We start from the raw sequence: 20,487 nt of genomic DNA on the forward strand, positions 1-20,487 counted from the left end.
CACTCCTGTGCTCGTCTTCTCCATCTGTGGAAATGTCCCGCAATGCATCGCGCCGTTGACGGCGCCATTGACATCATCAAACAGCACCACCAAGTGGAATGAAGAAAGACTTTATTGTGGTTTCCAGTGGATACAGGACATGACACCATCCAAATTCACGGCAATCCCTTCGCATACATGACACCAAGGCAAAGTCGCACCATCCAAGTTCACGGCAATCCCTTCGCGCAATTGCACCGCCATCCAATGCAACGCGACGCCTCGCGATGCTGCGTTCGTTGAAAGCAAAAGTTGCACCATCCAATTGACCCAATCGTCCGATTGAGCCAGTCACGTTGACCACCTTCCAGCGCGTCCCAACAAAACGTTTGCCTGCCTGCCTGCCTGCCTGCCTGCCTGCCTGCCTGCCTGCCTGCCTGCCTGCCTGCCTGCCTGCCTGCCAACCTCCCTCCCAAATGCTAAGGTTGAGTGACATCATCCATTGTAAACCACATCATAAATTGATCATAACTCGAGTAGTAAGCATGCTAATAAACGGCGTAAATTGAAGACCAACCAACAAACAGTTGCAGCACGCAACCCAATCACGTTGCCAACCTCCCTCCCCAACGCTAACGGTGAGTGACATGGTCCATTGTAAATCATAATCGACGGAAGAAGTCGAAGAAAATTGAACGAGACCAAAAAAGCACAAACAGAAACAAAGCTTTCCCGCTTCACTCTCGGCCCCTCCCCTGCTGCAAACAAGTCCAAGGCCAACCGCTCAGGCGCCGGTGCCCTCCCTCCAGATGTGCGAGCGAGGGTCTCGTGCCGCCGTCAACGCCGCCGCCGCTGCCGCCGCCTTCCCGCTTCTCCCGAGCCGCTGCTTTCTGGGTTTCGTGCTTTTTTTCCCGTCTTCTTGCTGCTGATACACAAATTCTTTTTATTGCTGAATGAATGGAAAGAGAAAAATGGAAGGGCCCGCGCGCCGCTGGCCTCCAAGGCAAGGCAAGGCAAGGCAAGGCAAGGCAAGGCAAGGCAGCGCGGCCACGGTGGACGGAAGGAAAACGGCGACTCACCCGGCCGGCCGGCCGGCCGGCCTCGGTCTACATCATCATCACCACGTAGAGCTCAATGAGGACGCTTATCACCAACAGAGCGACAGAGCAGGACGTGCCCTGGGTGGCTGCGCCTGGTGCTAGAGCAAAGATGGCAAACATTGGCGGCTGGGCGGGCGGGCGGGGCGGGGCTCCACCCACTGACGTGCAAGTACTCACTCGTAGCGCCGCCCGGGGCGGTGGGGGTACCGGTGGGGTCCACCTTTCCACCGACGCGCAAGATTTGGGAGGACTTGGTATTGTTCTGGCAGTCGGTGACCTTGCAACTGAACTCGCCTTTGGCCCCGGAGGCCAAATTGAACTTGGACGGATCACGGTCCACTGTGCCGTCGCTTGCTGTGACAGGCACGTTTCCGAACGTCAGCCACTCCCAGGTTTTGACGGCACCGTCGGCGGTACACGTGAGGACGCTGGCGGTCTGTGTGATGCTGACCGTGGAAACTGTCAAAAACAGGGGAAGTCGCGCTTTGCAATTTTTCTGGGATGGTGCTTTCCTTACTCACCTGCGTAGGTGTAGGAGAAGGAGGCGCTAGTCACCGCAGCACCACCGTGGTAGCCCTGGACCTCGCAGACGTAGCGAGCAGAGGCAGACGTCTTGTCGACGGTCAACGTTTTCCCTTTAGGAGTCAGCTTAGCTCCGTCCTTGGTCCATTCGATGGTTTTGGCATCACCGGTGACCTCGCACTCTAAGGTCGCAACGCAGCCCACTCCCTTCTTGACGCTGGCCATGGAGACGGGAGCTGTTGGGAAGAGGAAACAAACCAGAGTCAATTTCAAGGGCGGGCATTTGCACTTTCTCACTTACAACAAACGCAGTCGTCGGGGAGGGCGGCCCTTCCAAAAAATGGCGGGCTGAACAGAGGCTGAAGGTGTGAAAACGTGCATTGATCAAGTCCATGTCAACACTTAGTTTCAACGGAGAACAAAATGGCGGCGGCGGCGGCGGCTCTTTGTCTTCGACGCGCGCCGCCCGCCGCAATAATCCCGTCGTCGTAGTCACTGAATCGTTTGAGCGGCTACCTCCGTCGACACTTTGCGGCGAGCGAAAGGAGCGCGAGGGCCGCGGCGCCAAACTTACTTTTGTCGCTGACGGTGACTGGAAATTCAACTTCGGATGGTGACTTCGTGGCCTTGTACTTCCCGCTTTGAGTTTTTTGCACGTTGAAGAGGCCCAACTCTTTCTTCTCGGCGGTGAACTTGGGCGGATCATCACCGAGAGTCTCCACGGAAGAGTCTCCTTTCGTCAAGCTCCAGGAGTCAGCACCATTAGCCAGTTCGGAGTTCAAAAGTATGGAGCTACCGGTCCCGACCTGGCATTCCACGTTTTTGGTGCACGTGACTGAAAAAGCCCAAAACAGTTGTATGAGTTATTCACCCCAGTATCCGAGCGCAGGCGGTCAAATCACAAAGTACACGCACGCAGATGGACTCGTCAAGTGACTGGCTCGCTTTTCAATTTGCTGCCAAAATCAACAATCAGCCAATCTTGCTGAATTGGAGCGAGCGAGCGCGCGCGCGCTGCTGTTTTCCCACCAAAAGCAGCCACCCGGGACGACAGTCGCGCGACTTACCGGCATCCACAATGATGGTGAACTTGCCCGTCGGTGAACTGTCTTTGGTGGCCAAGTACACGCCAGTGTGCTTTGCTGCCAGGGTGCCCGTCAACTCCTTTGAGGTTGGGTCTGGGATCGTCAGAGCACTGTCGACGGCGACGTCGGCTGTTCCGAAGTGCCACGCGTAGCCAGTATCGGGAGCTTCTATTTTGAGGCTGTTGCCAGCTGCGCAGAACACCACCTGATCCTTCACGCCGTTGCACTCGCTACTTGTCAGATCTGGAAAAGCAGAGGTGGCCAGCGCATGCTCTTACTCGCACTGTGGACACCCAGCAGGCACAAAGCTACTTCAAGGCACAAGATAGACTTGAGCATGGAGCTTTGTTGTGCAGAGCCATTTTGCGCTCCGAATGCCTTTCGTTGTCACGCTACATACGTACGACTTGGTACGAGGAGATGAGAGCTGGCCAAAAGTATCAAAACAATATTGAAAAATCCATCCATCCAAATGCAATTGGCAAAAGGAAGGCGCAAAACATTGCAGGCGTCGCAACAACGTGGGCCTTTTTCAAAGCAACTTGTGATGACAATCAATTGAACGGCTTCGAGATGTGAAAATGGCGGCTTGACGCTTCGCCAATTGTCACCAACTTGGATCGGACTGCAAAGTGTAAAAAGTTCTCCTACCTGCCGTGTGGACGAACAAGAGCAGGGTGATTGTCACGAGCTTCATGCTGGCGGGCGGGCGCGCTGGCGGGCGGGCGGGCTGGCTGGCGCGCTGGCTAGTTGGATGGCTGGCTGGCTGGATGGCTGGCGGGCTGGCTGGCGCGCTGGCTGGCTGGCGGGCGGGCTGGCTGCTCCGACTCGACAAGCGAATCGAATGAGTGTCGGACGCGAGCGCTTCCTGCTACCCGCAAGGTGCGTGACGTCACGGCGCTTTGACACGCACAGCCCACGCTCGCTTCGTTTGATCTCAAAGCGCCTGCCGCCAAGTTGTTGCAAAGCGACCGACCAACTTTGTTACGAGCGTCATCAGTGAAATAGTTCAAGAGTTCAAGACAAACAGGCCAACGAGTCAGGCAGGCAGGCAGGCAGGCAGGCAGGCAGGCCAATGTGCAAAAGGCACTCAAATGATCGCGGTAAAGTGCCCGTCGCGTCTTCCCATCGATCTGGAAAAACAACAACAACAACAACACGCCAAGATGATGGCTATCAAGTGCCCATCCCAACTTGCCATCTATCTGGAAAAACATGTCATGCTCGAGCTGACTGTTATCCTTCGTCCAGCGGTTGCGTAAGAGCATCACAACGCGATCAGCACGCCTTCTTTCAAACGGATTCAAAAGAAACAGACAAACAAACAAAGATGTGGATTGCTTTGATTTTGCCACACCATCCTTTCCCGGTTATTGGCGAGGGAATGATGTCATTGGAATCAAGCAACTTTGAAGCCATTTGCAATGGAAACGTCTGGAATGGCAATCGTAAGGACGGAACGTGCTTTTCTCTCCGGCTTGAGCAACAACGTCGTCGGAAGTCAAAGCCTTCGAACGGCTCGAGTGTCACTTTGCGATCGGGCCAGCGCTGCCTCCTCCGCCGCCGCCGCCGCCACTTTGCATCAGAGGACAAAGGCAAAGCTGAACCGCTCCACCCCCCCCCCCCCCCCCTTCCAACCACCTTCTGCAGGCCAATGTTGCATCATCTTCTTTTTTGCTGTTGGCGGATGGATGGATGGATGGATGGATGGATGGATGGATGGATGGATGGATGGATGGATGGATGGATGGACGGATGGACGGATGGACGGATGGACGGATGGACGGATGGATGGCAAATATCCACTCATTCAGTCATTCGGGGGGGAAACAAGACGAATGAAATGAATGCACGAATGACAAAAGCAAAACTCACTGGCACGTGCAACATACAAATGTCATCACGTAGTACGCGAGAGAACTCAAGTCGGAGCCAAACACAAATCAACAAAGGCCGTGCACTATTTTCTCCGTCTTTTCCTCCAGTCTCAACAGTGCTTGAAATGGTGATGGATGGTGACAATGTAGTAACGAGCCCAACTAAGCCAACAAACTGTTTCCTCGCTCGCTCGCTCGCTCACATAAGCACAGACACATTTCAGGAGGAGCCGGCCGTTGCTTTGCATCTTTTGAAGAGCAGCAGTTGACCCCGCTTTGGCTTATTCTTACTGCCTGCGGTCTGTCAGCTCGAGTCTCAGCCACCAGAGGGCGCGATTCGTCATCATTCAACTCCACGTCTTTCCCTCCACGAGCGACAATCATTCCGCGTCGAGATACGTCGCACGGCACAAAAGAGGGCGCCGACCTTGCATTCACTTTCTATCTCTTCGCTTGATTTCTCTTTTCTTCTTCACAGTTTAAAGTTTAACCTGAAACTATTGAAATCCGTTCAGAAAAAAAAAAAAAAAACCCACAAAGATGTGATGAGCATTTCTCTTGATCAGGAACGCTAATCGCACATCACTTCCAAGTCCCACACAAGTCCTTCCCAAATCGTGTCTGCAAAGCTCAGGAAGCCAAAGCTAAGGGTTGTGCGCGGGTGAATGATCCAACCAAGTCATCAAGTAACCAGCATGCATTTATTCGTTTCCCCGTCGTACTCGTGAGTGTGAGGGACGTGGCTAAAGCTCATTGTTAGGATTATCGTTGTGACTACTTTTTGGGGCACCGGTGGGTGCGTCAATTGAACACCAGCGGAGTTGTCAGTAGGCTGCTACCATCGTCAACAGATCCACGGTTTGCATCGACTTGGAAAAACACGTCATTTCAGGGACAATGCACAAATGTCACACGCACATTTGCCCTCCGCGGGTTCACTCCTGGCAAAACGTTTGGTCTGAAACCACAGGACGAACTTCAAAGGCAACAGGAGAAGCTTCACTTTGACCTTCTCTAACACGGCCGTATTCTTTTTTCGAGGAGTCTATGGATGTGTGTGTGTGTGTGTGTGTGCGTGTGCGTGTGCATGTACACACACACACACACACACACACACATATCCATATATACATACACACGCACATTCTATACAAATACACATGCATACACACACACACACACGTGCGCGCACACACACACACACGTATACACGGAGGCCCCTCAGTGATTGGCGTCACCGGGCGACTCGTTCATCGGCTCAGTCTCCGAGCCGGGACTTTGCGCCTCGGCGTTTGGCACCATTGGCGGCATAACCGGCGGCAGCGGCGGATCCGTGCGGGAGAAGTAGTGGGGCAACGTGGCCATGGTCAGAGTGCTGAGGAGGAAGAAGGCACCCGACACCACAAAGGAGGCCATGTAGTTGCCCGTGACGTCTCGGAGCAGCCCTGGAAAGGCCAGACAAGCCACGCGTGAGTAACGCAAAAGCGCTCTGGGCAAATGACTTTGGGTCAATGTTTGACAACCACAGAGGTTTTTTGGTTTGTAGGTCACGACATGTCACACTGACATGGGGAAGCCATACATTGTAGAATAATTGGATCCGCTGCTGACTTTGTAATTTACTCACTTGGCTCTCTCAGTTACGCATTTAGCTGAAATGCTACATTCAGTTCGTCAGCTGGCAAATAAAAGTGGAGCAAGAAATAGTTGGCTCTATGCAGGGTGCTTGCTCCTACCTGACAGAGGTGATCCCAGCAGTCCCGCACAACTCTCGATAAGCTGCAACAGCCCCAGCGCCCCCATCACGCGCTCGGCGCTGACCACCGTCGGCACCACCGTGAAGGCCAGCGAGGTCAGCGCCCCCGAGGAGAAGCCGTAGAGGAGGCTGACGGCCACCAGGGCGGCGTAGGAGCCCCGCATGGAGCTGACGGGCAACAGCATGATGGACAACCCGGCCAGCGTGGTCCAAGCGCTCAGGAGGTGGATGAGGCGAAAGTGGCCCCGGTCCGAGAACCAGCCCGAGGCCACGCGGCCCAAGGTGTCGGTCACGCCGGCGGCGGACATGACGAAGGCGGCCTGGTACTCGGAGAAGCCGGCGTGTCGGCTGTGGGCCACCAGGTGGACGTAAGGCACAAAGTAGCCCACGTTGAGGAGGCTGATGGCTAAAGTGTAAGTGACGTAAGGCCTCTCGCACAGCAGCGACAGCTCCAAGTAGGAGGCCACTTGCCGCAAGGCGGCGCCGCCGCCGCCACCGCCGCCGCATGACTGCCTGCTCTCCGTAGCCGCCTGGAAGACAGGAAAGTCCGGACTTGTAAAACATTTATTCAACCTTGACTTAGACAGCCGAGGCAAATTTGTTCTAATTTGCAAAGTCAAAGCAAATATGCCAACTTTAGCATGCTTCAACGCACTAATTGCGTCTCAATGGAGTTCCTTGGTTACCAAGGTGCCGCAAGACAATAGCGGGTAACTGCTGTGTATTTGACCCCACCTTGACCTTTGCCGGTCCCTTCGGCCGCCGCCGTGGCCGAATGCACGCCCCGCACGGCACGATGTTGAAGCTGAGCCCGCCCAGGATGAGCAAGGCCCCGCGCCAGGCGTACATCTCCACCAGGTACTGAAAGAGCGGGTTGAAGGTGAACGACGCCAGGCCGATGCTGGAGAAGGCCAGCCCCAGGGCAAAGCTGCGCCGCTGGCGGAAGCTCGCCATGACCGTGGCCACCATGGGTGTGAAAACCAGGCCCCAGCCCAAACCTGCCCAAACAGACAGTGTTAGTGTGTGGCCAGTAATCCAGACTTGTATCCTCATGGCCCCGTGCGATGACGTACCAGTCAGGAGGCCCATGGTGAGGTAGAGGTGAAGCAAACAGGTGGCCCGCGAGGCCAGAATCAAGCCCAGCCCAGCCAGGCAGCCTCCCGCCATCACCACCGGCCGCGTGTCGTAGGCGTTGGACAAGGCCGCGCCCAGGGGGCCTGCCACGCAACAACACGCTGCCTAACTGCCGAACTTCCTCTGGCAGGAGGAAGGGTTAGGGTTAGTTAGGGTTACTCACTGAAGAACTGCTGCGCCGCCAGGCCGGTGGAGGCGATCCACGAGATGGCTTGAGCGCTCTCCTCAAAGTACTGCACAAACTCCACAAAAAAGATGCCCAAGCCGCGCATGAGCCCGAACACCAGGCTGGTGCTGACGAAAAGGGCCCCCACCAGCACCCAGCTCCAGCCCCCGTCGGGCTCCTCGGCTTCGCCGCTGCGCCGACTCTCCGCTCCAGGTCGGACGCCGGCCATCGCTGAGGGGTCTGGAGACAAAGTATGTCGGCAAATGGTAACAGGTAAAGCGTAATCATTAACTTGCTTTGGCTGGGGCTCCTTAAAACATTGATGGGTTAATCATGAACAACTTGTAAAAGTCTTCACTGAGGAAGACAACTAGATTGTTTGACAAGGGGAAAGAAATCACCACCACCAGCAAAGACAACAACAACAAAAAAACGCAACCATCAAGTTTCACTTTGGAACATTATAGCATTCAAGCTACATTGTGATTGAAGGATTGGAAATTTCACAAAGTCACACTTTTAGATGTGCTGTGAAAAAGGAGGTGACCCACCTGCTGAAGGAGGCGTGCACTGCAAAACATGTGGGAGGCACCTGGCTCTTCTTGAAGTGGGCTTCAATGGAGCTGAAGCTGAAGAACACACTTTTTTTTGGGGGGGGGGGGGTTCAATTAGGATTTGCAAGCTTTTTAAATTTAGGAATATAAACAACAAAAAGATTCACGTGTATCCATCAAGTTTAAAAAATAAATTCATTAAAAAACAACCAAACATGAATTGACCAAGTCTTGCGCTTTACGCCAAAGCATAACCAAAGCACGCGTCTACGTAAATTACGTGTAGTAACGCATGCGCATTAGCGACCAACTAAATTCCCCGAAAGACGAAATAAAAATAACGGCACAAACAAGACGAACACACAATTTACTCAGCCAACAACACCCCTTGATTTAAAAGAGTTATTGTTGTGCCGTAGCAGTAGCCGTAAAATGTACACACATGTTACGCTCGCGAAGAACCTGTTAAATAACGCTAACCTGCCAGTAACACTAAGACTTACCTCTTGTACTTCGAACCTTCTCTGTATTATCATTCTGGTCATGTTCTCATTGACTTGCTCCGAAGTCGATGAAGTCAAAGCACAGAACCGAGCCGAGCCGGCGGCTCGTGTTCCTCTGGACGCGTGTGTGGTTGTGTGTTGCGAAGGGCTGCCTTTTAAATGGAACTCGAAAGCACCAACCGGCTTCTTCTTTTTTTTTTTTTTTTAGCTTTTTGCGGTCAGGTAACAAATCAACTGTGAACACAATTTTAAAAATAATGCAATAAATGACTTTTGCTACGGCGTTTAATGACTTCTCGGGGTAATAAAGGACGGGGCAGCTTGCATTTTAACAAGGAAAGGTAAAAGTTGATTTGCTGAAGTTGTTGTCAGCTGGGACAGACATACGCCCGGGTTTGCTTATCGTCATAATTCTTGTTGCGTCAGGTGACAGAGGGTGAGAGAGTTCAGCCCCCGCCCCGCCCCGCCCCGCCCCGCCCCTCAGGAAACACCAGCTATGGCAACAGTGAGGGTCAAGCAGGAAACAAGTGGCAGCAATTTTTTTTTCATCCTTTCCATATGGCAGCAGATATGAATGATGTGACAGTCATGTGGAACTTTGAGAGATCGAGAGACTGAGGCCAATTTACTTGATTATGCCCCCCGCCCCTGAATAGTATCTTGAATTTTGTTTTGTTTTAAAAAATCTGTCCTCTTGATTTAAAATACGACAATGACATTCCGTGAAAATGAACCGCAAGTGTGTATTGCGTCAATTCGAAGAAATAAAGAGACATGATATCAAGGCTGCAGTTTAATTGAAATAACACAAAAGCATCTTTGACCTGCAAATGCATCAGCCAATAATTCCCGACTCTCTTGGAGACTATTTGTACGGTTACATATCCGCAAAAGTCCTTTGCCCGCTTGGACTTTCTCAAGTGGGTATAGATGCATAAATTATTTCAGAGAGCACGCAAGGCGCCAGGCCTCTCTCGTGCGAAGTTCAATGCAAAACTTAGAAGCAAGAAACAACACAATTGTCATTCAAAGTGCGTTTTAAATGAATGAGCTCAAACGTCAACACGTACTGTTCAAACTTCCTGAAGTGAACCCTCACCATTTTGTGCCAGAACATACTTTGTCCTTCATTGTTTAAGCTTAAAAAATTGCATTCAAATATTGCAAAACAATTTTTATGCTTCATTGTCAATATCTTTGTTTGAAGTTGTTGAATGGCAAGGGTTCACTGTACATACTCAAACTTTACAAAACCTCTCTTTGGCACGACTTCCTCCCAAACTCTTCACAAACTTACAAACACACTTTCTGTTACACTCTAATCCAACTTTTTTACCGCTCTACTCTCAAATGCAAGCTCGGCGAGTGTGAGGATTTTTTTGTTTGTTTGTTTACAGACAGCTAAACCACCTCTCGCAACCAATAACGGGCAGTGACAAATATACCATTCAGAAAAAGTTAGTGTCGTTCAGCCTTTTTTTTTTTTTTTTTCTTAGCAGGCCTGCAGAACGGGCGGGTACGGCTCAGTCAGGACCTTGTAGTGGATCTTGGTGTTGGTAACGGCGCCGTGCTTCTGGCGCAGATGAAGGCGCAGCTGGCTTTTGTGGCGGAAGCGGAGCTCACACTTTTCACACTGGCCAAAAAAAAATGAACATTTGACCTCGCCTTGAATCATTGCACCTGTTTTTGGTTCGCCACTCACCGAGTAAGGCTTTTCTCCGGTGTGGATGCGCAGGTGACTCTTGAGGGTCTGCAGGTGTCGGAAGCGGGTGCCGCACGTGTGACACGGGTACGGCTTCTCGCCCGTGTGGATCAGGACGTGCGCCCGCAGGTGAGCCACCTAAACATAACAACAACCTCTCAGCTTCGCTAGCTTAACGCTAATCCGAAGTAGCGGCAATGTGGCGGCGCGGATTGAACACAAAGAGTAACGCCTCACCTGAACGAATCGCGCGCCGCAGGTGTCGCAGCGGTACGGCTTCTCGCCCGAGTGGATGCGAGCGTGCGTCTTGAGGTTGGCCGGCCGGTTGAAGCGGGCCCCGCACACGTTGCAGTGGTACGGCTTGTCGCCTGCGGGGTTTCAGTTCAAACGGGTTTTCAACCCACATCACGGTGGACTCACGGTTCTGGTTTTGGAGCAAATTTCAACCACATCGGTCGTCAGGTGACATCCGAGCCTCACCCGAGAGGATGCTTTTGCCTCCTTTAGCGTTGCCCGGGTAAGCGTAAGGCGCATAGTAGCACTCTCGCTTGACGGCTTGATGTTGCTGATGAGTGGTAGCTGTGGAGTGGGAGAGAGAAAAAAAAACAAGGTGGTGTGAATGTATTTCAGGAAGGAAGGAAGGAAGGAAGGAAGGAAGGAAGGAAGGAAGGAAGGAAGGAAGGAAGGAAGGAAGGAAGGAAGGAAGGAAGACGTTACCTGTCCCTTCGTCCACGGAGGCGGGTGGCCCGAGGGGAGGGGCTCGGCCAGAACCCTCGTAGCAGGAGGCCCGCCCCTGTCTGGTGAGCAGCGATTGTGAGCAGATGAAGGTGGTGTGTGTCGCAACACGTGGCGCCACGGCGGCCTCGTCCTCACCTATCAATCTGACCAGGCACTTCTCCAGGCCACGCCTGTGTCACGGCCGTGGCGTCGCCGCCACGCGGCTCCTCCTTCACTGAGCTCCCGGCACAGAGAGGGTTGAGGACAATGTACTTGTATTTTTTCCAGTTGCAGGACTTTGGGTACGCGGTGGTTTTGCTGCCACACTGGGGGGAAAACACACACACACACACACACACACACACACACAAACAGCCAACGTTTGTTCAAATCTCGCGTGAGTGCAGCCGGAATGGATTTGACAGAACAGAGCACTCAAACGACGCGCTTGGGTTTTCCCATTTGATACGTTTGGCCGCTTTCCCACTCAACTGACCTCAAGATTTTCCTTGCAGGTTTTGGACTCGGCGGGGGAGCTCGGCTGGCAGCTGGAGCGAGCGGGGCTGTCGGGAGACGGCGGAGGCGACACGAGCTCCTTCTTTAGCTCCTCTGAAGCGGGCCCGCGTGGCGGGAAGGCCCCCGGTGTGAGCGGGCCCTCGGCCTCACCCGGGGCCCTGGAAAAAGTACTGCTTGAAGGTCAGATCCATCAGCCCCCCCCCCCTAAATAGTTCCCAAATGACCTACCAGTTCTTACCTGACTTTCTGAGCTGCCTGCGGTCCAAGATGAGGCAGGTCTCCACTTTTAGGGGCCACAGAGGCTACCGACACCCGGGGGTCCAGCTCCAATCGGGCGTGTCTCGTGCTCATCTTTTCCCCGCTAAACAAAATCGAAGCATTTGAGGTTCAAAATGCACAGACGAACATTTTCTCATCAGTCGATGAGCTTTAAAAATGTCGTGGCGTTGTTGCTATATAATGCGCTAAATAAATAAATAAATAAATAAATAAATAAATAAATAAAAAAAGAGATTTAAAAAAAAATATATATATATATATAGAGAGAGAGAGAGAGAGAGAGAGAGAGAGAGAGAGAGAGAGAGAGAGAGAGAGAGAGAGAGAGAGAGAGAGAGAGAGAGAGAGAGAGAGAGAGAGAGAGAGAAAAGAAAAATATATATATTATATTGCAACATACAAGTGAAATTATTTATTTTATAGCATTTAATTTTCTTTTGAGGTTCTGACCAGTGCAGCCGCATAAAGTCCCGGCAGGTGTCGGCCACGTGGTCCATCTGCAGGTAGGCCGCCGCGGCAAGCACGCCGGGGGCGGTGGCAGGGGTCAGCGGGAGGCGGGACGTGTACATGAAGTCCAGCAGCAGGGCCACGCTGGTGGGCTCCAAGTGGCCCGGGAGGGACACGCTCATGTGCTGCACCGGCCGCGTGTAGAGCGAATAGAAGAACCCGCTGAGGAGGGGAGCGGGAAAAAAAAAGTCAATTCTCTGGTGGAACTGAGCTGCAGAGCATCAACCAAAAGTCTCTGAAACACCCACACGAGATGATGCCAACATAGAATTGAAAACGCCATTGACATGCTAATGGTTAGCATTGACAGACAAATAATGTAACAGTATTCACAGGTATATATAATCCTTACCCTCAATAAAAAAAACAAAAACATTCTAACATCTTAATCAATTGTAGTTTTGCGGAACCTTTGCTTATTGGCAACATTTTTCCCAAAAATGTCAACACTAGTTTTGCGTGCACCCACCTGCAGGCCACCAGCACGGCCGAGTGAGCCCGCAGGCGCGCGTGGCCCACCGCCAGGGTGGCGTCGGTCAAGATGCCGCGCTGCCGCAGCTCGTTCAGGTTGAGCAGCACGTCGCCGCAGTGGCGAGTGAACTCCTTCACGTAGCCGGCGGACGCCCCGTTCCCTTCCGTTGCCGACGCCATCGCCATCCTCTCTGCGAAAAAAGAAGAAAAAAAATACAATGGTACAAGGCATCGAAACAACCGCTGAAGGGAATTTGCGGTACAATTCAACTACTATTTAGCTATCACGTGCTCTCCAATCATAGCGTATGTTTTTGTTTGTAAAAGTTCCCATATTTAGGTACGTTCAATCTGTGCGTAAAGATGGAGAGGAATTTTACATTTCCCTTTGATAAACACTGATTGGTATTGTCGGATTTTTTTAATTTTTTTTTTTATTTTGCTCTCCAAAATAAAGTACTTACAGATATGTGCGAGAATAAATAAACACAAGTGTGCCAGACACATGTGTTAGGCGAGACCAGCTCCCTACTCGTACCTGGAAAGAAAAACTCAAATGTAATCTCAATTTTCATATTGGCCTTTTTCTTTTCTTTTTTCTTTTGCCTGTCCTCGACTCACCCCGACCAGCAGGGACGAGAACCGAAGTGCCCCCCGCGCAGACCTCAAGCCCTTCGACTCAGGCTCCTCCGCACAAAAGAGAAAGTGGGACCGAGCTCACCTCCGCTTCCACTGGCGACAAGAGTTCGTGTGGGGGGGCGGCGGGGAGGACCGCTCTTTATAATGTCGCCCACCCGCCTTCTGCCACTTCCTTCTTCCTCAATGGCCCACGCGCAGGAAAAGGCCTCCTGGCCCAGTATTTTTAGTGGGCTAGTAGTTTGTCGAAACCCCCGTCGAGCTGAGCACAGGAAAAGGCTCGTGGTGTCCCGTTTGGGGAAGAAAAAAAAAAAAAGAAAAAAATCGAGGAGGATTCGCCGTGCCCGATCGTCTGGAGACAAGCCAGAAAATATCACCGACCATCACGACGCCGGAAGGGAGGAAGAAAAATATTTCTATTGATGCCCAAATGATCTACCAATTATGAAGTATAGATTCGTTACAAAAACAAGAGATTTCATGTTTACCCTTATAATGCAAATATTCTTTCTTTTTTTGGGGGCGCCGTTTTCAGAACAACCGCGCGAGTGTGTCCAACAGTTTAAGAGCAACGTTTTTCAAAGTACGACTTCAAGGAATTTGACCAAATATTGTCAAATGTTTTTTTCTGCACAGAAGCAATTAGGGTAAAAAAACAACATCAAAATTTCGGGGCCAAAGAAGAAAAGGAGCGTCAGCATCGTTAATGCTGCACATCATGAGCAAAACAGACTCATTTTGAAGAGTGTTTAGTGTGGTGCAAGTGTTATGAGGACAAAGAGGAAGGAAGCGAGACAACGCTGTCGTCGCTTGGAGATGGGGGACACCTTCCCCTTGATGGTGGAAAACAAACTTGGAGCGAAATGAAGCCAACAGATGTGAAGGAAACCCCCCCCCCCTGCCGTCCTGCTCCCCCCATCACAACACACACACACTTTTGAATGCATCCTGCAAAGCTGCTGAGAGACATGGATGAAAACGCCTGCGCAGGACATCCGTCAACAATAAAGGAGGCAGGAGACCAGGGAAGAAAAAAGGCGATGAGGGGGCCTTCATATAAAAAAACAAAACAAAATGGCGGCACGTTACCTCATGCTGGCAGAGTTCAAAGATACGCGGCGCATGAGAAAGAAAGTGCCTCCTCATCGCAAAAATTCTGTTTCACTCTCAAAAACCATTGAAGGTCATTGATTTGAAATGCCGACTGTTGTGGAACCACAGATAGCTTGAGAGATTCTCATTTTGGCTCGAGGCCTCGCCCCCCCGGGCTATTTTTCAGACCTTTATTTCTTATTTGTCATGTCAGCCCTGATGGGGAGGAAAACAGGGATCAAGAAAACAGAGGTGGTCTGGGCCGCTTCCGGGCATTGTGAGAACAACGGATGAGTCCAAGGGGGGTCTTTGAGGAAAAGTGAGACCATTACTAAACGGCTTCTCCAATGGGCGGAAGCCATCCAGTCTGTCCCGTTGGCAAAGCTGTGTGTGTGTGTGTGTGTGGGGGGGGGGGGGGACTTCCTCGCCTTCACATATGGGTCAGTGTTCTCTAGCCTCAACGTTGACCCGAATCCCCCAAGCCGATGCCAACGTGTTGACAAAAACAAAGACTTCCTATGATTTGCCGTCGGCGTGGACATATAAGGGCAAGCGGCTACGGGATGGGGGAGGAAATGGGGGGGGGGGGGGGGGGGGGTAGGGAAACGTCTTTCTTTGTCTCGCTTTCTGCCGAGGCCCTGCCAATACGCCAACGAGGCACCAACTTTGATCGCGTGGGACTACAAATCAAAAGCAAATAGTGGGAGAGTTAAGTCAGAGATTGTTTCAGAATATCGCAAGAGCAGGTTTTACATTTTCCAGATGACAGTTGTAATATGAGATTAATAAATGGGACATCCTTGAGAGGGAGAAAACAAAAGCACATTTTTCAGAATCTTACAATTTGTTCCCATTCTTGTGTTGGCAAATACGTGTCCATTTTTTGAGAAAAGATATGAATTTATCCTCATGATGTTCTGACTTTATCTTGAAAATATGTTTGATTGAAATCTGTACAACTTTTTCCCCTGAACTCTAAAGCTTTAAGATTCCACGTTGAATCGGGTAGTGTATTTTATTTTTGCCTTCTCAGCGTGTCCCCTCGTCGAAGTTGGTTTCTATTTGGGGAACTTTTCCCGGTCACGCGCCCACCTCGCAAAGCGGGTGCGAGCACGTCGTTTTTCGCTCGCTGACGTCACGCGTCGGGAAGCGTCGCGAGGTGGCTGTGTGTGGCCTCGACTCGAAAGGCCTCCCCGGAGCCGAACCTAAAGTCGGTTACCGACGCTGGCTGACTGGCTCGATCGACCGAAAAGCCCGCCCACCGAAAAGAGAACGTTTTGTCCGCTGCCCGCAACTTTCCGCTTGCGTGCTTTCATGGGAGCCGCGCACCGATCTGCTCTTCGCCATTTCTGGTGGTGAGCCATCATTCTTTCCTTACTGTTGTTATTGTTTTAATATCGGGTCGTGTGTTGCGAAGTTAGCCGGTTGGCAACATCGGCATCATAATGTTTTTGTTTTTCTTTCCCGCGCCCATCGCTTTAGAGTCGAGTCACATTTCTTTAGTTTGAAATTGTTGTTGTTACGTTTCGGCCGTTTGCACAATCTGTGACAAGAGCGCAACAAGCAACTAGCTACACGCCGTTAGCTTAAGCCTTCAAAATAAAAGCACAAGACGAATACATTTCCAAATTGAGCGTCATTTTGCAATATTTGCGGACACAGCAGAGGCAGATACAACAATGCTTCGCATTTTATTTCGGTGGTGTTTCACGCGTGCGTTTTGCTTTTTTCGTGTCATGGAATTTTACTTGAAAAGAAACGGAAGCAACGCCCAAGTTCCCCTTTCGCTTGACACCCTGTCGCCCGCTTTTCACCCGTCAAATCCCATCGGATCGAATTGATTTTTATCCATTCCTTTGGATAAAGATTAGATACAGTAAATATTTTTTTCTAGGGCGAAGAACTTTGAAACAGCAAAGTGTGCAGACATTTGTGCCTGTATTTTGTTTTTAATTCGAGTTTTGCACCGTTTATATCACGTAAAATATATACGTAATACAAAACAAAAATATAGAAATATTTATAGGTCACCTTTTTACTGGTGCTTTATAATAGCAATTTAAAGCTTTGACACTTTTTGTGCTATTTAATATTTCAAGTTTCAGTCCGAGTTGTGGTATCTTTTTTTTTAAAATATTTTTTATGTGCCACGACGTCATGGTTATAATCCTCTTAGCTATGAGGATTGATGACAACTCCACGACCTAAATTCTCTCAATAGGGCAAACTGACTTATTAATTTTTCCCTCCACTCTTGAATCGAAAACAAAGCAAGTTGTCAAGGATTGTATTGTTTGAAGCCAGGTGCTTTCATTACGCAACATTTCCTATTTTGGAAATCCTCGCTGTCCTGGCGTCAACAGCCAAAGACAATAAGCATTGTGGGTGGCAGGCGGCCAGGGTGCGAGCGTTGCAGCTGCGTGCGCACGCCAATGTTTTCGGGGGGCCCGCCGCTGGAATTCCCCAAACCTTTCCGACCGGCTGCTGCCTTCCTGCTCCCAAAAGTCTATTGTTTGAGCCGCCGTTGCCACGGGAAACAAAGAAGCAGCAACGCATCCCTTCCGCTGGACTCGTTGCCCCTTCTGTGTCAATCCTCAGAATCCCGCCATGTCGGGTCCTACCTGGCTGCCACCCAGGACTCTGGATAGTCCCGAGCGAGCCGTCCCCCAGATGGCCCACTCTGCAGGCTCGCCTGTCTACCGGGCCCCCAACAAGAAGGCGGCGCCGGACTTCCGGCCCAAATACAACCCTTATGACCACAACGGAGGAGGGGGCACGGCCACTCGGTACATGGCGACCGGACCCACGGGTGAGACTTTGGTCTTTAAGTTTTTGCACAAGCGCCACGCGGAAAGAAAACAAAACAAAACAAAACAAAACACGTTGCTCTCCCCCCTTTACATTTTCGTTAGCCGCTTCACTTAAACTTTAAGCATGTGCTTTTTTTCTTCACCACGAGAGGGAGCTCTCATAACACCAGTCGTACCACACTACCATAAGCAGTTTTGCTGAAACGTTTCATCTAACGTGGGTCTTCTGAAATATTCTTTTTTGTTTGTTTGCACAATGTGCAGGTTGGAAAACAACTTATTTGTCTTCATGGTCATCATTTATATGTATGTTTATCCAGCCAATCGCAGGGCACCCACAATAGTCTCATTTCAAAATGATGCCCGCATCCCTATTAAAATTCCCTGCAACCGCTCTGTGTTGCGGCAAAGCTGGTCCCGTTCACCATTCTCCCAGCGATCGCTATTTCCTGCCTCCGCACGGGCCCGCCAAGTGGAGCGGCCACGGGGGCGACGGCTATGAGCTGACCGTAGGTGTCCCGTCGAGGTCGCCCGCACCTATTTTCCGCATCGCCCAGCCTTCACGTTGTGTTTTCCAAAACGGGCTCTCCTTCAGCGCCGCGGCCCCGACAAGGCTGCCGGCGGCTACCACTCCAAGATCGACGCTGACATTGACTCGCTCACCGCCATGCTGGCCGACCTGGACGGTCTGCCGCAGGACTCCGGCGCGCAAGTACGACACCCGGGGCAAAAACGCGCCGACATTTTCCCGTGACGTTGACATGGGGAATTTGTTTCCCGCAGCTGTACGACAACGTGCCTTACAACAAGTACCTCTCGGGGGAACACTACAACGCCGTGGCGCCCCCGAGCCGGCCCACCTCGAGCTACCACCCCCAGAGCCAGTACCACCGGCCGGCGTCCCCGTACCAGCAGGACTACTACGCGCCGGCCTCCTCCAAGCCGTACCCGCAGCCCGTGCCGGCTTCCTACACCACGGCCTCCACCCCGACCGGGCCCAGGTTCAGCGTGCAGGTCAAGACGGCTCAGCCCGTCACCTACTCGCAGACGGGGAGGCAGGCCGAGCAGGCCTACGCGCCGCCGCCCCCTCGTCAGCACGCGCCACGCCCGCCGCCCCAGGATTGGTACGCCGCGCACGCCGCCCCGCCCCCTCAGGAGACGCACAGGGTGAGGGAGGGGGGCCAGGTGGCCTTGTCCAAAAAGGGGATGGAAAATCATCAAATGGGAGCCGCGCACAGTCCCGCTGCTGCTTACCAGTCCGGCAAGGTGAGACCGCCGACACTTGGCCACGTTAGACAAAACCAAAGAGTGGGTAAAATTCCAAGGGGCCAGTCAAAGAGTAGATTTTCACAAAAAGCCAATTTTCATTGTATTGGCAATCAATAAACCATAACGTTTTGAATTGAACCCCGCCCCGCGCAGCATGTCGCATCCTCGACTCGTCCAGAAGAAGAGTTGGATCGCCTCACCAAGAAGCTGGTGTACGATATGAACCACCCGCCCGCCGAGGATTATTTCGGTACGACCCTACGGAAACCCCAGCGAGAGTACCCGCGACCAAAACGTTTGCTCCCCCCTTTTAGGGCGCTGCGCTCGCTGCGGCGACAACGTGGTGGGCGACGGCAGCGGCTGCATCGCCATGGAGCAGGTGTTCCACGTGGAGTGTTTCACCTGCATCACCTGCCACGCCCGTCTGCGAGGCCAGCCCTTCTACGCCCTGGACAAGAAGAGCTACTGCGAGACTTGCTACATTGTGAGCGCCGCCGTGCTTGCCTTTATGAAAAGCCCTTTTCAGTTGTCCACATTGGCTTGCAGCTCTTCCAACTCCGTTAGAATCCCAACGTGGGCCTAACTAAAAAAAATCATTTTTGCAAACAAAAACTAACCTATATTTGATCTTGCGCTTGACAAATAAATACTCCAGATATTTAAAAAAAAAATAGAACTACTACGAAATGAATAAATTATTAAACTAACTAATCATTAATTAATAAATACATTATTGATTATAAATAATTATATATTGTTATTATGGTAATTATAAATACATATAAATTACTATAAATAAACCTAAAAAAACCCTCAAATGAACAGAATTCAAACAACAGCCGCTTTCTACAGCGACAGTGAACTGAAAGCATTTTTTCCCGCCAGAGTACACTGGAGCAATGTTCAAAGTGCTCCAAGCCCATTTTGGACCGCATCCTGCGTGCCATGGGTAAAGCGTACCATCCTCGCTGCTTCACCTGCGTGGTGTGCAACTGCTGCTTGGACGGCGTGCCCTTCACGGTGGACGCCACCTCGCAGATCCACTGCATCGAGGACTTTCACAGGTACCCACGCAAACACGCGCGCAGTGACCGAGTGCTGCTAACGAAAGCCGCGCAACCCCCCCGACAGGAAGTACGCCCCTCGCTGTTCCGTATGCGGCGAGCCCATCATGCCCGAGGCGGGTCAGGAGGAGACGGTCAGGATCGTCGCGCTTGACCGGAGCTTTCACGTCAACTGTTACATCTGCGAGGTTAGTTTCATGTAGCAGCAATTTGTTTTTTATTCTTGGTAAGGTGGGATCTGGGAGGAAATTTCCAAAATGTATTCATCAATTAAGCAACGACTCAATTATTACCGTCAATGGCACTGAGTGAGTGAAAATATTCACGGGACGCAAATGAAAGAAAGGCGCCGTTGATTTGCCGCGGGACTGACCGTGATCTCCATCATGAGCAGGAATGCGGGCTCCTGCTGTCCTCAGAGGGCGAAGGTCGCGGTTGCTACCCGCTGGACGGTCACATCCTGTGCAAGGGCTGCAGCGCCCGGCGCATCCAAGACCTCTCGGCCAAAATCTCCACCGACTGCTGACCGAGGCGCTGTGGCACACATCAACATTTTTTTTTAAACATCACGCAGCTTTAACAGTCAGTCCCCCTTTTGTCTTTTTTTGCTAGTCTTTGTCTTGTGTTACTGATCCAAACGAGTGACATGTGAAGCAGCCGTCGTCACGGTCGGTCGGTCGGGTACATCTTTGGTCGGCAGGCTACTCGCTTGCACGCTCATTTCAAACCGAACGACGGATGATCGCTCAAT

General features: G+C 51.5%; 4 protein-coding genes across 14 annotated transcripts; 1 reads left to right on the plus strand and 3 right to left on the minus strand.

Moving 5' to 3' along the window:
* Positions 1–94: 94 nt before the first annotated feature.
* Positions 95–4,244, minus strand: LOC148403186 (uncharacterized). 7 transcript variants are annotated; one of them, XR_015858957.1, is made up of 8 exons: positions 3,338–4,244; positions 2,669–2,929; positions 2,176–2,436; positions 1,601–1,837; positions 1,257–1,538; positions 1,062–1,177; positions 445–900; positions 95–400 (listed from the first exon to the last, which is right to left on the minus strand). XR_015858957.1 is itself a non-coding variant. In XM_088378063.1 (6 exons), exons 1-6 carry the CDS (start codon positions 3,381–3,383, stop codon positions 1,086–1,088), a joined length of 1,179 nt encoding a protein of 392 aa, XP_088234189.1. In that variant the 5' UTR covers positions 3,384–4,244; the 3' UTR covers positions 1,054–1,085. The 7 variants fall into 7 exon arrangements, 1 of the variants encoding a protein (XP_088234189.1); XR_015858956.1 differs by having other exon boundaries at positions 445–897; positions 1,059–1,177; positions 3,338–4,243; XR_015858954.1 differs by having other exon boundaries at positions 445–901; positions 1,059–1,177; positions 3,338–4,243.
* Positions 4,245–5,245: 1,001 nt separating this feature from the next.
* slc16a13 (solute carrier family 16 member 13) lies at positions 5,246–9,072 on the minus strand. Of its 2 annotated transcripts, none has more exons than XM_088391189.1 (7): positions 8,677–9,072; positions 8,171–8,248; positions 7,617–7,859; positions 7,393–7,536; positions 7,055–7,317; positions 6,300–6,849; positions 5,246–6,008 (listed from the first exon to the last, which is right to left on the minus strand). In XM_088391189.1, the coding sequence occupies exons 3-7, from the start codon at positions 7,846–7,848 to the stop codon at positions 5,785–5,787; spliced, it is 1,413 nt and encodes a 470-aa protein (XP_088247315.1). In that variant the 5' UTR covers positions 7,849–7,859; positions 8,171–8,248; positions 8,677–9,072; the 3' UTR covers positions 5,246–5,784. The 2 variants fall into 2 exon arrangements, with proteins under 2 accessions (XP_088247315.1, XP_088247308.1); XM_088391182.1 differs by having other exon boundaries at positions 8,171–8,260.
* Positions 9,073–9,456: 384 nt separating this feature from the next.
* Positions 9,457–20,273, minus strand: bcl6b (BCL6B transcription repressor). Of its 4 annotated transcripts, none has more exons than XM_088368788.1 (13): positions 20,110–20,270; positions 13,487–13,763; positions 13,330–13,403; positions 12,864–13,056; positions 12,338–12,556; positions 11,850–11,972; positions 11,592–11,781; positions 11,252–11,421; positions 11,096–11,175; positions 10,859–10,957; positions 10,616–10,746; positions 10,379–10,516; positions 9,457–10,309 (listed from the first exon to the last, which is right to left on the minus strand). In XM_088368788.1, exons 4-13 carry the CDS (start codon positions 13,049–13,051, stop codon positions 10,169–10,171), a joined length of 1,479 nt encoding a protein of 492 aa, XP_088224914.1. In that variant the 5' UTR covers positions 13,052–13,056; positions 13,330–13,403; positions 13,487–13,763; positions 20,110–20,270; the 3' UTR covers positions 9,457–10,168. The 4 variants fall into 4 exon arrangements, with proteins under 4 accessions (XP_088224914.1, XP_088224827.1, XP_088225063.1 ...); XM_088368701.1 differs by having other exon boundaries at positions 13,487–13,853; XM_088368937.1 differs by having other exon boundaries at positions 11,592–11,769; positions 13,487–13,853; positions 20,110–20,269.
* Positions 15,708–20,322, plus strand: trip6 (thyroid hormone receptor interactor 6). Its single transcript, XM_088368587.1, has 10 exons — positions 15,708–15,948; positions 17,192–17,402; positions 17,815–17,912; positions 17,999–18,115; positions 18,187–18,669; positions 18,826–18,922; positions 18,987–19,156; positions 19,558–19,736; positions 19,804–19,924; positions 20,131–20,322. The coding sequence occupies exons 2-10, from the start codon at positions 17,201–17,203 to the stop codon at positions 20,260–20,262; spliced, it is 1,599 nt and encodes a 532-aa protein (XP_088224713.1). The 5' UTR covers positions 15,708–15,948; positions 17,192–17,200; the 3' UTR covers positions 20,263–20,322.
* The last annotated feature ends 165 nt before the right edge of the window (positions 20,323–20,487 follow it).

This window comes from Syngnathus floridae, chromosome 1, assembly GCF_059516105.1.
Source record: "Syngnathus floridae isolate MCC-2025c chromosome 1, RoL_Sflo_1.0, whole genome shotgun sequence".
Lineage (NCBI taxonomy): Eukaryota > Metazoa > Chordata > Actinopteri > Syngnathiformes > Syngnathidae > Syngnathus > Syngnathus floridae.